The 15,497-nt window shown below is 38.2% G+C and overlaps 1 protein-coding gene across 2 annotated transcripts in view; it reads left to right on the forward strand.

Annotated features, from left to right (window-relative positions):
- The window catches only part of TRPC4 (transient receptor potential cation channel subfamily C member 4), a 208,621-nt gene that overhangs the window by 40,164 nt on the left and 152,960 nt on the right, over nt 1-15,497 (forward strand). For both annotated transcript variants that reach the window (XM_077867972.1, XM_077867973.1), the window contains exon 2: nt 14,210-14,614. In XM_077867972.1, the coding sequence (XP_077724098.1) occupies nt 14,237-14,614 (378 nt within the window). In that variant the 5' untranslated portion in view covers nt 14,210-14,236. The remainder of the gene's footprint in view (nt 1-14,209; nt 14,615-15,497) is intronic.

Here is a 15,497-nt window from a genome sequence, read left to right on the forward strand (position 1 = left end):
CTGATTTGCCACTGAAACGGTTAGTATTTTCATTGCTCTTTTTCTTTTTTTTAAATATTTTATTTGTATATTTGAGGGAGAGAAAGTGAGCACAAGAGCACAAGTAGGTAAGAGGGACAGAAGGGCAGAGGAAGAAGCAGACTCCTCGTTGACCAGGGAGCCTAATGACATGGGGCTTGATCCCAGGCCCCTGAGATCATGACCTTAGCTGAAGGCAGATGCTTAATCGAATGAGCCACCCAGACACCCCTTGTTGCTCATCCTTTTGATCCATTTTCTGGATGTAATACTTAGTGATTGTGTGACCTTGAAGAAGTTTTTAAACTGAGCCACAGAAACTTGTCTTTTCCTGTGACTTTGTATAGTTCTTTCATATTACCAAATTTATACAATCACTTAAAAGAATAGTATTTGATAGGAAATAATAAGGGTGACCAAGTGATTTAGAACAAAATTGGGCGAAAATTCTAAAAGACATAATAGGTAAGTCATTGTGTAAAAATGTGACCACTTATTCTAGGAGTGGAAACTAGAATAGAATGGGAAGTTCTTTCTTCTCTCCATGCCGTTAAAAACTTTGCTTCTTCTTCCTAGAATTCTTTGCTCCTATATAGTCACTGGGGAAATAACTACTCAAATATTTAGGTAGAAGGCTATCTCCTCTAGAAACTATCTCTGTGCCCTCCCATGACACACCTACAATAATGCCTTTCTCTTCTGAATCCCAAGGAAATAATTGCATAAATCTATAATCTGTCCTGGAGAATTTACCACAGTGGTATTTACTGTTGGTTATGGACAGAGCTCCTTTTCCATATGATAGCATTTTCCCTGAGGTCAGGGATTTCTTGCTGTTGCTTTAACAGTTCTACTGAGATATAATTTACATGTCATAAAAAATTCACCCATTGGAACTGTGTTTTATTTGACAGATCCTCAGCTTGCAAAATAGTCTTGATCTCATACAGAATAAGCTGTAATAAATCTTTTTTTTTTTTTTTGAATCCTCCAACCAACACATGGAGGAATAAAGATTTCCAGCTGTCCTGAAGCAGATGTGAAACTGATGCACCCTAGCAAACTAATTTGTCTTTAGGATTGAGACATTTGATCAGGTTGTCCTCTGACACTCCCACCCACTTCATGTATTTTCCTTTAAAGAATATGCCTCAGAGGAGAGGACATCGCTTCACCAAAGGTGACCCCTTGCCTGAAACTGCAGTGGACCAATAAAAATAAATTACCTTCAGGATTTACAACTTGGAACTTTGATAATAGCCTCACCATGGTATCTTCAGTAACTGGAAATAGGGAGAAAAACAGTCTGTTTTTTCCTTTTTATATCAGGGCACATTGTTTTAAGAATAGAGAGAACAGTGGATTTAAAAACATTCATGGGTTCAGCCTGTAAACACACAAAAATTCTGTATATCAGATATTTCAGGGGAGTCTAGATTTATTCCCCTAAATGCTGAGACCTCTCATGGTAATGTTAAATGGTTATCCTATGGCCTATTATAAATCAATAAGTAGGAACACTGTTTTCTGCTTTTATATTTCTTCCAAATGCTTTAAATAAAGGCTAAATGAGAAATTAGTCATATAATAACCACCTCATTTAAGGAGGAAAAAAACTTAATATAGACTGTCTTATTTACAGATACAAATAACAAAGATACATTTGGAGATTTATAAAATTGTATCCCTGATAAGAAAATTCTAGCTCCAGCAATAATGACAAATGCATGTATTTTCATTATCCAAACGAAAACATATTTTTACTTAATAAGAAATAATACTTTATAGAAATAAAAAAATCAAGTTACTGCATAATATAATTAATATTTAGGGTGAAGACTACAATGGAAAATTCTAAAAACTGTATGATATCAAAAAGTGAATTGCTCTTTGTGATTACCATAAAATAAACAGATTTTAAACTATTTCTTGTAGTTGTGTTTATCTGAGTAAGTAATATATTTTGGAAATAGTTTCCTTGGAAACCTCAGTGCTATGTAATGAGACACCCAATCTATGACCAAGAGCAGGAAAATCACAAATACCTGCTGAACATTAGAAGTGACAAATACCCACCATTTGCTCCAACATGGATGGAACTGGAGGGTGTTATGCTGAGTGAAATAAGTCAATCGGAGAAGGACAAACATTATATGATCCTCATTCATTTGGGGAATATAAAAATTAGTGAAAGGGAATAAAGGGAAAGGAGAGAGGATGAGGGAAAATATCAGTGAGGATGACAAAACATGAGAGACTCCTAACACTGGGAAACGAACAAGGGGTAGTGGAAGGGGAGGTTGGCCGGAGGGGTTGGGGGTTGGGGTGACTGGGTGATGGGCACTGAGGGGGGCGCTTGGCAGGATGAGCACTGGGTGTTACGCTAAATGTTGACAAATTGAACTCCAATTAGAAAAAAATTTTTTAAAAACCCCAAAAAACAAATACCTGCTGAATGCAAATACCTTAATTTATAAAAATTAGGTAAAAAATTATAGAGCTTCACGGAAACAGGATCATTTTGTATGACTTTAATGGAAGAATAAAAAGTGACAAATTTAGAGATGTGTTCAAGGTCACATGGTTTATTGGCAGAGTCTGATAAAAGCAGAGACTAATAGAAGCATAGTCTAACCATCATAGTCATTAAAGATTATCCAATTTATCCATCTGTTTAGTTTTTGAATCTTTTCTACAACATTCCCATAAGTTGTCTCTTCAGTGTTTGAATACTATTAGTAACAGGGAGTTTACTAGCCTCTAAGTTAAACATTGGATATTTGAACAAATCTTTTTTTTAAGATTTTATTTATTTATTCATGAGAGACACAGAGAGGCAGAGACACGGGCAGAGGGAGAAGTAGGCTCCCTTGGGAGTCTGATGTGGGACTCTATCCCAGAACCCCGGGATCAGGACCTTAGCCAAAGGCAGAAGATACTCAACCCCTAGAGCCAGCCAGGTGCTCCTGAACAAATCTTACTATTAAATGACCCTTTTGTTGAGAAGAATGCTTTTTCTTCATAATTTCTACCTCTCAGTCTTAGTTCTGGCTTTTGGAGTTGTGAAAAACATACTGAATACCTTTTAAACATGAGAATCCTGCTAATTATTAGGACACCAGAGTGTTGCTTTTTTAAAAAAAATAAAATAAACTTTACTTTGTGATTAAAGACTTTTAATTACAATCATTGTATTTTGGGGCACCTGGGTGTCTCAGTCAGTTAAGCATCTGCCTTCTGCTCAGGTCTTGATCCTGGAGTCCTGGATCGTGCCCTGCTTCAGGGTTAGCTTATCCCTCTGCCCCTCACCCCGTTTGTGCTCTCTCTCTCTCTCTCTCTCTCAAATAAATAAATGAAATCTTAAAAAAAGAAATATTTTAAATAAATAAAATATTTTAAAAAGAGGGAGAGAGCGAGCAGAGAATGTATTCTCTTTATCAAAAAACCTAGAAAATGTAGGCCAGAACAAAAATCACCAATTACCCATAGGTAACCTGTCTTAATTGTGAGTATAGTTATCTCCTTCTTACAGGTTTTATCATTGTTGTAGATGCTAATTTTCTTCATGATTAGCACTTACTATAATACTATTATTTTGCATGATGTTAACCTTTAATACACATTATTTTAACAGTAACACACATTTTTAAATTAAATATTCAGCTCTTAGTTGAACTAGCTAATAATTACTGGCTTTTGAATCTCACGAGTTTTTTCCAACAACAGAAAAGTTATTTTTCCTTTTGTGCATACATCATTGCCTGTCTTGTAAAATAAGACTCCTTGGTAGATTTCTGGAAGAGATATTCCTAGGGTGAAGAGCTTGAACCTTCCCAGAGACTGATATGTGTATTTCCAATTCCTTTTCAGTTTAAACTGTGACCAGCAATTTAAAAGAGAAGCATTTCCACTGAATCCTTTCTGGCATTGGCTATTCTCTTATATTTAATCTGACTACATTTGCTATGCAGTATGTTTTATCATGCTGGCAAACTTCTCAGTTTTAGAGGTCAGAAAAGTAGAATCATTTTCTTTTTATTAAAATTTTATTTTTTATTTATTTGAGAGAGAAAGCAGGAGCCAGGGGAGGAGGCAGGGGGGAGAGAAGCGGACTCCCGCTGAGAAGGGAGCAGATGCCTGGCTGGATCGCAGGAGCCTGAGATCATGACCTGAGGCTAAGGCAGACACTTAACCGACTCAACCACCCAGGCACCCCTAGGATGCATTTTCAAATGATGTTTATTGATAATAGCCTCTTTTTTTTTCTCTGAAGGAGCTGTTCTCTCTCTCTCTCTCTCTCTTTTAATATTTAAATTAATTGAGGCTGTTCTTTTTACTCTTTGAATGTTAGTGGCTTTCTTTTCTTTATTTCTTTTGTTTTTAAAGATTTTATTTATTTATTCATGACAGAGAGAGAGAAAGAGAGAAAGAGAGGCAGAGACACAGGTAGAGGAGAAGCAGGCTCCATGCAGGGAGCCTGACGTGGGACTCGAACCTGGGGCTCCAGGATCATGCCCTGGGCTGAAGGTGGTGCTAAACCGCTGGGCCACCGGGGCTGCCCTTAGTGGCTTTCTTTTCTGTTGAATAAGTTCTTTTCAGTCATATGTATTTTGAATAATATTCCTTGTTTTGCCTTCTAACTTTGTGTATTATGTGTGAATGCTAAGATATTTTTTAATTCTGTGCATCCATAAGCCTGTCTCATCATCTCTCTGTTGTTTTTTGCTTAGAAAACTCCTTCCTATTGAAATTTCATTTGTTTCAATATTTCACTTTTAATTAATTTAGAATCCACTTTTCATGGTATTCTGAAGTAATTATTTCCAAAATATCTCATCAGTTGTGTCAATATTATTTATATTTTTTTCCATTCCCTGCACTGATTTGTCATGCTTCCCTATTGATATACTACTATGCAGTACCTGTTCAGTCATCTTTCAGACACACACACACACACACACACACACACGCACACACATCCCACCACCGCCAACAGCAGTAACATCTCAGCCACATGGTGTCCTTTTTTTACCTCTTGGAATAATCTAATTGGTACTTTTAAAAAATAAAGTAGTCATGTACTTAGCAAAAATTCTATATGTGCATCCAATTTAACCATTTTTGTATTACCTTTGCTATCACTAAAAGATTTATTTCTTTTTGTTTTAGCCTAGAGACTTAACATTACTACCATGACAGAATATAGATGGATGCACACACGTACGCATACGTGATTTCAGAAACTAAAGAGCAGCTGTGAATTGCAGGATCTGAGTGTGGTGGGGTACTTTGAATACATTTTGATGTTGAATAAGTCATTTTTGAAACTAGGTTATTTGTCTAAACTAATTATTTGGGATATGCATGTTTCTCCCCTCATTTCTTCTTAACATTGTTCTCTTTGCCATGTTATGCTTTCATTGTCAGCAAGCCAAGCAGCGACATCTTTGACACAATGAAAGAAGTACAGATATTTCTGGGGTAGTAACAGCCATATGTATACACACATCTTTGTTAGAAAATGACATGCATATTCCTGAAAAACTTCAGATTCTACAGAATTATGGAAAAAATAGAGGTACAGAAAAGACAGGGTAAGATTACTTGAAATATATTCAATAATACAAAGCATAAACATGTTGATAAATCCAGTAAAATATGAGCAAACATTTCAATCCTCATTAGCATTATACCAGACCAGAGTCTAAGAATTTTGCATTCTGATTCACAGGATTTAATGTTTCCTCTTTTCTGATAGAGACTCTTAATGATACTCACTTGGTTTACTGTCAGATGATCTCTTAGTTTTTACTCTTGCACAATTCCAAATCAGTTAGCAGCCCAAGTGACCTTTATTTTTTTTTTAAGATTTTTATTTATTTATTTGAGAGAGAGAAGGAGAGAACATCTTATGTACATGCCTGCGCAGGAGCTAGGGAGAGGCATAGAGGGAGAGAGAAGCACACTCCCCCCTGAGCAGGGAGTCCAATATGGGGCTTGATTCCAGGTCCTGAAATCATGACCTGAACCAATGGCAGATACTTAATGGACCAAGCCACCCGGACACCCAAGTGACCTTTAAAAACAGAAATTGGATCAGGTCACTCCCCAGTTCAAAGCCCTTCAGTGACTTCTTGTTATGCTTCGAATACATTCCAAAATCCATGCCCCGGGCAGCCCCGGTGGCTCAGCGGTTTAGTGCCGTCTTCAGCCCAGGGCCTGATCCTGGAGACCTGGGTTCGAGTCCCATGTCGGGCTCCCTGTATGGAGCCTGCTTCTCCTTCTGCCTGTGTCTCTGTCTCTGTCTCTCTCTCTCTCTGTGTGTGTTTCTCATGAATTAATAAATAAATAAAATCTTAAAAAAAAAAATCCATGCCCCACATTCTGGGCTACAGAGTCACCTCCTCCTTCTTTCCCTTACTCTCTATATGCCAAACTCTATACTGTTCTTCCTGCCTTACCATCTTCTCACTTTCAGATCCCTTTAATAGATTGGTTTTATTTACACTTTTTACGTCTTACATAGCTAGCATTTATCATCAGTCATGTCACAGAGAGACATCTTGACTACCCTACCTCATGCAGCTCTCCATCTCACCCTTTGTTTCCATTATAACCTTAACAAAATTGTAATTATTCTGTTTGTCCGTAGGTTTTTAAAAATTTTTGTGAGTCCTCTCTGATGGATCGTAAGCTCTTATGAGCAAAAAGATCATTCACCATGGTATTGCCAAGGTTTGGTACACACATTTTGACACATGGATGTTCAATCGGTATTTAATTCATTTAACACTTGTGCATTTACTGTATACCAGACCTTTTTCTAAGCACTGTATATATATCAAATGAGCAAAAGAGATAAAAATCTCTTAACCATTTAAACAATAAGTCTTCTTTTTTTATCTCTATCTGTAGTTTTCATATATTGATCTTATGTGTGAAAAATCTTCTGAGGCTGGATGCATGAGACTGATTTTATGTCTTATTACATCTAAATAATTTTAGTAAGGTATGAAATTCCAACTCAATTCAAACTTCTGTTTTATTGAGGGAGGAGGTTGTTTCCACATCTTTCAAAAATATCATCTTCTAGCCTCCATATTTGTTGTTAAGAGGTCTGATGTTGGAGACACCTAGGTCACTCAGTTGGTTGAGTATCTGAGTCTTGGTTTTAGCTCAGTTGGTGATCTCATAGGTCATAGGATCGAGCCCTGCATCAGACTCCTCACTCAGCAGAAAGACTGCCTGAGGATTCTCTCCCTCTTCCCCTTACCCACTCGCTCTCTTTCAGTCATAGTCTCTCTAACATAAATAAATAAATCTTTTTAAAAAATGGTCTGATGTTAATCTGATTCCTTATTCGAATGCCCTTCTGACAATTTTAGGTAATAGCAGTAAAGAAGCATATTCCAGACCAATGAGCTATATATGTGTTGATTTATACAATACAGTTTTAATTTTTCATACAGTTGACAAAAACTTAGGGGTAAAGATATTCAAAGAAGAAAAATAGGTAAAAATTAAAGCATTTCACACAAGCTGTTGATCAGAAGTCCAGTTATTTACTGTTGCATTTAATGGACCACCAAAAGCTAAACCAATTTTAAACAAGCCATTAAAGCAATTTGACTGTTAATTTTATTCTTTTACTTAAAATGGCAGTGGAATAACTCTAAAAGTATGGTCATTAATTCACTGATTCATCAACAAATTTGGGGCACTTACTTTTTGCTTAGCCCTGTGGATGCAAAACTGTATAAAGTCACAATCTCCTATACAGTTAAATAGAAAAGATCTAAATCTGTAAGAGGTCCACAGATTTTCTGCAGACCCATCTTAGGAAGAAGGGGAAGAAAAATCCTCAAGGCTGTGATACCTCACAGAAGGTTTTAGAACTTGGCAGGAGTTGCCAGAGGCTCAAGGGAAGGAAAGGTATTCCTATTGTAAAGAAAAGTATGAGAAAATACTTAGAGCTATAATAGTTAAGTAGTTTGTCAGTGAAAATATGGTTTTCCAGAAGCGATCTTGGGAAATATGTCTAAGAAGGCATTTAGAAACCAGATCATCGAGAGTCCAGTATTCTGTAATGAGTCAGTATGTTTTCCTATGAATGATTATCAGTCACTTAAGAATTTTAAAGAGAGTGATTTGATCAGATTGACATTTTGGCATGATTAGGCATGTGTCATTGTGGAGGCTAAATAGAGAGCATGGAAGAATAATATCAGTGAGATGATTTAGAAGAATATTGGTGTGGCCATGTTAAAGACGATGAGGAGATAAAGTCAGCAGTATGCACAGGAAATGCTACGGAGCAGTTGAAATATGGCAAATAAGACTTAAGAAATTAATATTATTTAATGTTAGTTGACTTATGTTTAAGTAGCCACATGTGACTAATAAGTACGACATTGGACAGCACAGGTCTGGAACTTAAAGAAGTATGGACTGCAAGCATGGATTTTAGAACATTTTAAAAATACATGGCATATTGTAAAGACATATATGGGTTTTATGGAACATTTCAGATAATGAGTAATGGATGAGAATAGCTAATGACAGTAACAGAGAAAAGAGCCATAAGCAGAGCCCTGGTAATAGCATTTAGGCTTCAGATGGAAGGAAAAGAAGCTGGAGGCTATCGAGAGAGAGAGGTCTTGTTGAGGTAGAAAGTAGAGCATGTCCTAGAACTCAAGGTGGGGACATTTTATTAGAGAGAGGCTCATCACAGAAGGCTGCTAGAAAGCCGAGTATTATGTTGCCTGAAAAGCACTAAAATGTATCTGACAACTAGCAAGACATGACTGACTTTAAGACAAATATTTATTCCATGATGGTGATAAATACCATGTTAGAGTAAATGAGTAAATGGGAGATTAGCTTAAACTTTATAAAACAAAACCAGAGATGAGAGAAAAAGAGAATTGCCAAAGATAATTAGAATTTTGGGGCACCAAGGTGGCTCCATGGTTGAGTGTCTGCCTTTGGCTCAGGTCATAATCCTGGGGTCCTGGGATCAAGTCCCACATTGGGTTCCCCGCAGGGAGCCTGCTTCTCCCTCTGCCTATGTCCCTGCCTCTTTCTCTGTTTGTCTCATGAATAAATACATAAAATCTTAAAAAAAAAAAAAAAAAGATAATTAGAACTTTAAAGTAAGTAGGTGAAAATTAAATACATTTGTAATTTGAGAAAAGTTCAACATGCAGAGCGGTTTAAGGTCTGAAAGAAAGAGGTAACTGATGGAGAGGTGGCAGTGGCTGAACCCTCAGGCAGTGGTAGATAGAGCAAACATCCTTTCCTCTGAAATTGGAGGGGAAGAAAAAGAGATCAATGCTCTCGAGGTTGAAATTCAAACTTTGACAGCCGTGTGTATTTTCTAAATCCCATGAGATAAAAAGTCAAGAAAAATAAAAATTTTTGCCCTGCAGATGCATTCTTCTAGGTGTGTGTGTGTTTTAATAAGGATATCTAGGGTTTAGTTTTAGGTTTGGTAGTTGTTGAGGGGCTTCAATTCTAAAAATAAGCATATTCCCGATTTCCTCCTTTAAAATCTTAGGATGTCATAATATTTACTTAGTAAAGTGTTTTTCCTTTCCTTAAGTAATTAGGACATGAACTTCTTGAAATTCACAGAAAGATCCTTAAAACCCTTCAGAGGAATTTAATAATTCATTGTGCTTTTACAGCATCAAAACCAGAGAAAACTTTGTTGGTTAGGTTTTAGACAGGCTAAGTGAATTATGTGGCAGTTTTTGTACAAGACTTAAACTACTGAAATGCACATACAGTATATAGGAGTATATATATTGTTCCTGAGGAAGTAGGAAGGGGTCTGGAATTCAGAATGGTAGCAAAAAACAAAGCATTTGGTGTTTTGGTGGAATTAAGATTAGAGATAATGTACTATACCAATAGCCAAAAAGAAATCCAAATTGGATTGAATGTGAATAAATTGTCTTGGAAAATGTCATTTCAATATCAGAGTCCAGAAAAAATACAAAATCAACTTAAATATATGTAGTAGTATCTTAACAGAAAAATGGGAGTCAAATTTCTCACTGAGCCAAGAAATCACACTTGTAAACACAATTTTTTTATCATAAACTAGAATAAAAACAATATATATACTCATATATATACATATATATGAAAAATTTATTTTAACTTTAATGTCTACTCAAGAGTAGAGATTTCTGTGTATTTTCTTTATCTCTGTTGTACGGAAGTCCACTATTCTTTCTACTGTACAACTAAGTCCATCCTCTAGGAAATATGCCTTCTGATTGATAAGAAAATGTAGGACCTTTTGTTTTTCTGTTTATGTTGCATAGATAATTGTGGTTCTCAAATCTAGTGACAATTTTAAAAAAATTTCTCTTGATGGCAAGGTGTAGCTCTCTCCAGCTTTGTGATTGTGTTAATCCCCAACACATTTACAGAAATTAGAATTTGGGTTATTTAAAAATTCACGTACGGAATTTGAGGTTTTTCCCATCACTTCCCATCTCTCTTCTGAGTCTGAAATGTAACTGGATGAAACAGTCATTTTACTTCTGGATGGTATGTTATAAAGGGGGCATTGAAATCAATTATGTGATTTCATAGAGGAAAACATCTTTTCCTCCCCAGAAAGCTCATTCTGAAAATGTAGGACCAGGAACAGACTTTCATTCACACACTTTAGGTCAGGATCTCTGCTATACTAAGCCTCCTCTTCTTTCAAGACTTCCTTTCCAGTGGCAGTTCCAGAGTTGCTGACAATTGTGTCAGCTCAGGAACTCCCATCAGCCTTATCAGCACCTTGCATTCACTATTACATTCGTCTCTCATGGTTTCAAAAAGTTAACCCTGATTTTTGTCTTTCTATTCGTATCCTTGCATCTCAAGTAATCCAGCACAGAGACTTGTCTAAAAATTATACAATCTTCTTATTCTTTTAATGTTTTAGCCAGAATTATTTTACGTGTGTGTATTTTATATTCCATAGAAGTAATTAAATTTCACTTATTTAATGTATTTAATTTCTTAGTATATTTAATATATCTCAGATTCACCTATCCTTCCCAAGTCACATTGGGTTTTGTGTTTGTTTCAAATTCAAGAAATTGGAAGAGAACAATACGGTTAATAGATCTTTCTCAGGACACCTGGGTGGCTCAGTGGTTGAGCGTCTACCTTTGGTACAAGTCGTGATCTCGGGGTCTGGGGATCGAGTTCCACATCAGGCTCCCTAAGGGGAGCCTGCTTCTCCCTCTGCCTATGTCTCTGCCTCTCTCTGTGTGTCTCTCATGAATAAATAAAATCTTTAAGAAAAGGTAGAAGATCTTTTTCAGCACTAACTCTGATTCTTCTCACTCATTCGTTTGATAGTGTTGTTTACCTCATTTTATGGGGAGTAACAGGTTCCCAAATGTAAAATCTCATGCCCAGTTCACATTTTAAATACAGTGTTGATTAGGCTACATCTTTTTTTCAGGGCAGTATTACATTTTAACCCATCCTTATGTAGTTTACATGTATGGCAGTTATCTGGATTAAATGAAATAGGTTTTACTGAATCTAATTTGCCATTATCTGTCCTCATCTCTCCCAACTTGTCCAATACTTTCTGTGTTGTCCACCAGTCCCTTCGTTGTCACTGACATCCTGCGCTTTGGAGGGCACCTGGGCTCACCACTATACCACAGTGCATGCACACCATCCTGCAGCTTGGTCAGAAGTCAAATGCTGGGGATCCCTGGGTGGCGCAGCGGTTTGGCGCCTGCCTTTGGCCCAGGGCGCGACCCTGGAGACCCGGGATTGAATCCCACATCGGGCTCCCGGTGCATGGAGCCTGCTTCTCCCTCTGCCTGTGTCTCTGCCTCTCTCTCTCTCTCTCTGTGACTATCATGAATAAATAAATAAAATCTTTAAAAAAAAAAAAAAAAAGAAGTCAAATGCTATTTATTTACTCTCTAATTCTTTATTTCATATCATCACTAAATAAAATAGAATAAATGAAATAAAATTTTTCCATCCTCTAGGCTAATTCCTCTGAGTCACAATTCAAACCACTGTGTGTTGTGTTCATACCTTAATTTTACCCTGTATTTTTGGTGAGCTACTTTCAAACATTGGTCTTAAACAAAACAATTGTTGGTGGCAAACCTTGAATTCAGCTCTAAAAAGGAATATTTAGGGGATCCCTGGGTGGCTCAGCAGTTTAGGGCCTGCCTTTGGCCCAGGGCGTGATCCTGGAGTCCTGGGATCGAGTCCCATGTGGGGCTCCCAGCATGGAGCCTGCTTCTCCCTCCTCCTGTGTCTCTGCCTCTCTCTCTCTATGTCTATCATAAATAAATAAGTAAATCTTTAAAAATAAATAAATAAAAAGGAATATTTACATATTTTTTCCAAGAGTCTTAGGTAAGGACAATGTGAGGAAATAAAGTATTATAAATGCCACTTATTATCATTTACATTGTAGTCCTGGTAAAATTACAATATGAAGCCCGTTGACATTGATTCCACATGCTCTTACAGATGCTGACATGGGTTGGGAAGGAGGTGCTGCCATTCTAGGTCAGAAAATTATAAGATACGTAGCATCATAATAATCTTGACTTATTGTAGTCTGAGTTATACTAGAGGAATATTTGTCATTCCTATCCCATAATATAAATTTATAAATTCTCTCCCATGATTCTAGTGAGTCAAAGCATCTCCAAATCCTGAAATTATAATTAAGTTTCAAGCAAATAATTTGCACACCTAAAATCAATAGATTTGAACACCAGCGTCACTCTTCATTTTTCTCTAAAAAATTAATATTGCCACACTTCCTTTCTGTAATTATGGGAATGAATGTATATCATGCTGTGTAGTTTGGTCATTATACATTTGAAACACCAAGACTAATAAAAAGTGAAATATTTGAGAAAAATATTATGAATTATGAGATTCTTAAATTTGTTTCATCTGTGAAGGGGCCTTAATAAAATATGAAATCTAATAAGCCAGAAAGGAACAAATTGTATCTTGAACCTAGATAGTTGAGAAATTATTATTTTAAAGATTTTATTTATTCATGAGAGACAGAGAGGCAGAGACAGGCTGAAGGAGAAGCAGGATCCCTGGAGGGAGTTTGATGTGGGACTTGATCCCAGGACCCTGGGATCACAACCTGAGCCAAAGGCAGATGCTTAACCACTGGGCCACCCAGGTGCCCCTAGTTGAGAAATTATGATTAATGTGACTAATAATCTGAACATTGAAAAGTGAAACCTAATTAATTGGTTAACTGAAATGCCTACTAAATTGAGGTAACAAACAAGTAATGTATAATTTCCCAAATTGAAAACATTACATGAAATATAATCACATTTGTTGATTCAATGTATGTTTAATTTACCTTTAAAGTATTATTCAAGTCAGGTTAATTTACTCATAAAATGATTAGGTTTAAAAAAATCAATTAAGATGAATATGCATGTTCAGGTACCTGGAATCTCCTATTAATTTTAATTTAGTAGTAAACGTATGTAAGTAAAGAAGTGAGTTGAATACAAATGACATAGAATAATAAAGTAGTTCAGATCCATAAGTATGAAATCAGGAGCTAACAGCAGTAAAACATTTATGTCGTGCCCCAGATCGCGAATCCGAGAAACCCCCGAGGAGCCGCCCCGATGCAAACACACGGGCCTGGGTCCAGGTGCGCCCGACGCAGGGAGCAGGGACCTGGCCCCCGAGGCTAAGAGGCGCCGCAGCTCTACGGGGCCCGGGGCCCGCGGGACTGTCCATGGGCGGAAAGTTGCCCGGTCCCGTGGGCCCGCACGCAGGGGCCCCGCGTGGCCCCTTACCCCGCAGCAGCCCCGGATCCGCGCGGGTTCGGGGCACAAGGCGGGGCTGCGTGGCTGCGGGCCGGGGCCGGGGCCGGGGCCGGGGCCGGGGCCGGGGCCGGGGCCGGGGCCGGGGCCGGGAGGGGTGCCCGGCGGCTCGACGGGGTGGGCAGCGCCGTGGGCAGTAAGCAGGGCCTGTGGGGTCGCGGGGGGGCGGGGCGGGGCCGCACCGAAGGGAGCCGGTCCTGCTGCTCGGCCAGGCCTGGGACTTCGGTTCAACGTCCTGGGTCCCACATGTTAAATGTGACACATCATGATTAGAAAGTGTACTGGCACTGATCCTTGTGTTTTTTGGGTTCTGTTTGCACTTTCAGAGACAAGGAAGTAGCATGGCATGAAACATGGCTCAGTTCTATTACAAAAGGAATGTGAATGCCCCCTACAGAGATCGCATCCCTCTAAGGATAGTCCGAGCAGAATCGGAACTCTCTCCATCAGAAAAAGCCTACTTAAATGCGGTGGAAAAGGGAGATTATGCAAGTGTCAAGAAATCTCTGGAGGAAGCTGAAATTTATTTTAAAATCAACATTAATTGCATTGATCCTCTTGGAAGAACTGCTCTCCTCATTGCAATTGAAAATGAGAACTTGGAGCTCATTGAACTGCTTTTAAGCTTCAATGTCTACGTTGGAGATGCTCTGTTGCATGCTATCAGGAAAGAAGTCGTCGGAGCTGTTGAACTGTTACTGAACCACAAAAAGCCCAGTGGAGAAAAACAGGTATGTGCAAAAGCACCGTTTCGGGTCTATTTTCATTGCAGAAAGTTTTGTGGTTACTCAGATTCTCTCTAAATATGAAGAATAAGCAGCATTGAAATTAGGACTATTACTATAGAGAGCTACTAATAGGTACACACTTCATCCCTGCCAACAGCCGCCAGCACCTGCGCTGCCTGCCCTGGCTAATCTACCTTTAGTGAGACCTAAAGCAGAACAAAGGAGCCTGAATTGGTTTCCCATACATTGGCCACATTTCTGTGTAATGCTCAAACTAGACTTTTGGGGCTCACTCTGTATCTGTAGGTATTTTTCCTTTTGTCTTTCGTTTCCAACATGTTTGCTATTTTCCTGTTTAATCTGTTTGCCTATACTGGGTTTCTGCATCTTACTGCACAAGTGAATTGTATCACCTAATTTTGATATTGTTCATTAGCAAACTCCAGTAGATTTCTTTTAAATTGAGGCAAATAGAGAAAGGATTACTAGAAAATAACTAAACTTTTGTTGTGCCCAAGATTGCGAACCCAAGAAACCACCAAGGAGCCGACACCGACACAAGCGCACGAGGGTTTATTAGCACACTGGAGCTTGGGTCCAAGTGTACCCGACACAGCGGAGCAGGGACTTGGACCCCGAAGTGGGTTTCAGCTTAGTTTTAAGGACTGGTCTGGGGACCTCCAGAAGGGCTGGAGCAATTCCTCAAGTTCTGTTTACATTTTGATATGGGGCCTTCAAGGGCATGGAGCTCTGTTCTCATTCTAATAGGGGCTTCCTGCCACTGGCTTGGGCTCTGTTTTTATTCTAATATGGGGCTTTCTAGGACTTCAAGCTGTAAGGTGTTTTCTTCCTGTAACTGAAGTAAGGTAAAGTTCAGCTCTTATTC

This window comes from Canis aureus, chromosome 24, assembly GCF_053574225.1.
Source record: "Canis aureus isolate CA01 chromosome 24, VMU_Caureus_v.1.0, whole genome shotgun sequence".
Taxonomy (NCBI): domain Eukaryota; kingdom Metazoa; phylum Chordata; class Mammalia; order Carnivora; family Canidae; genus Canis; species Canis aureus.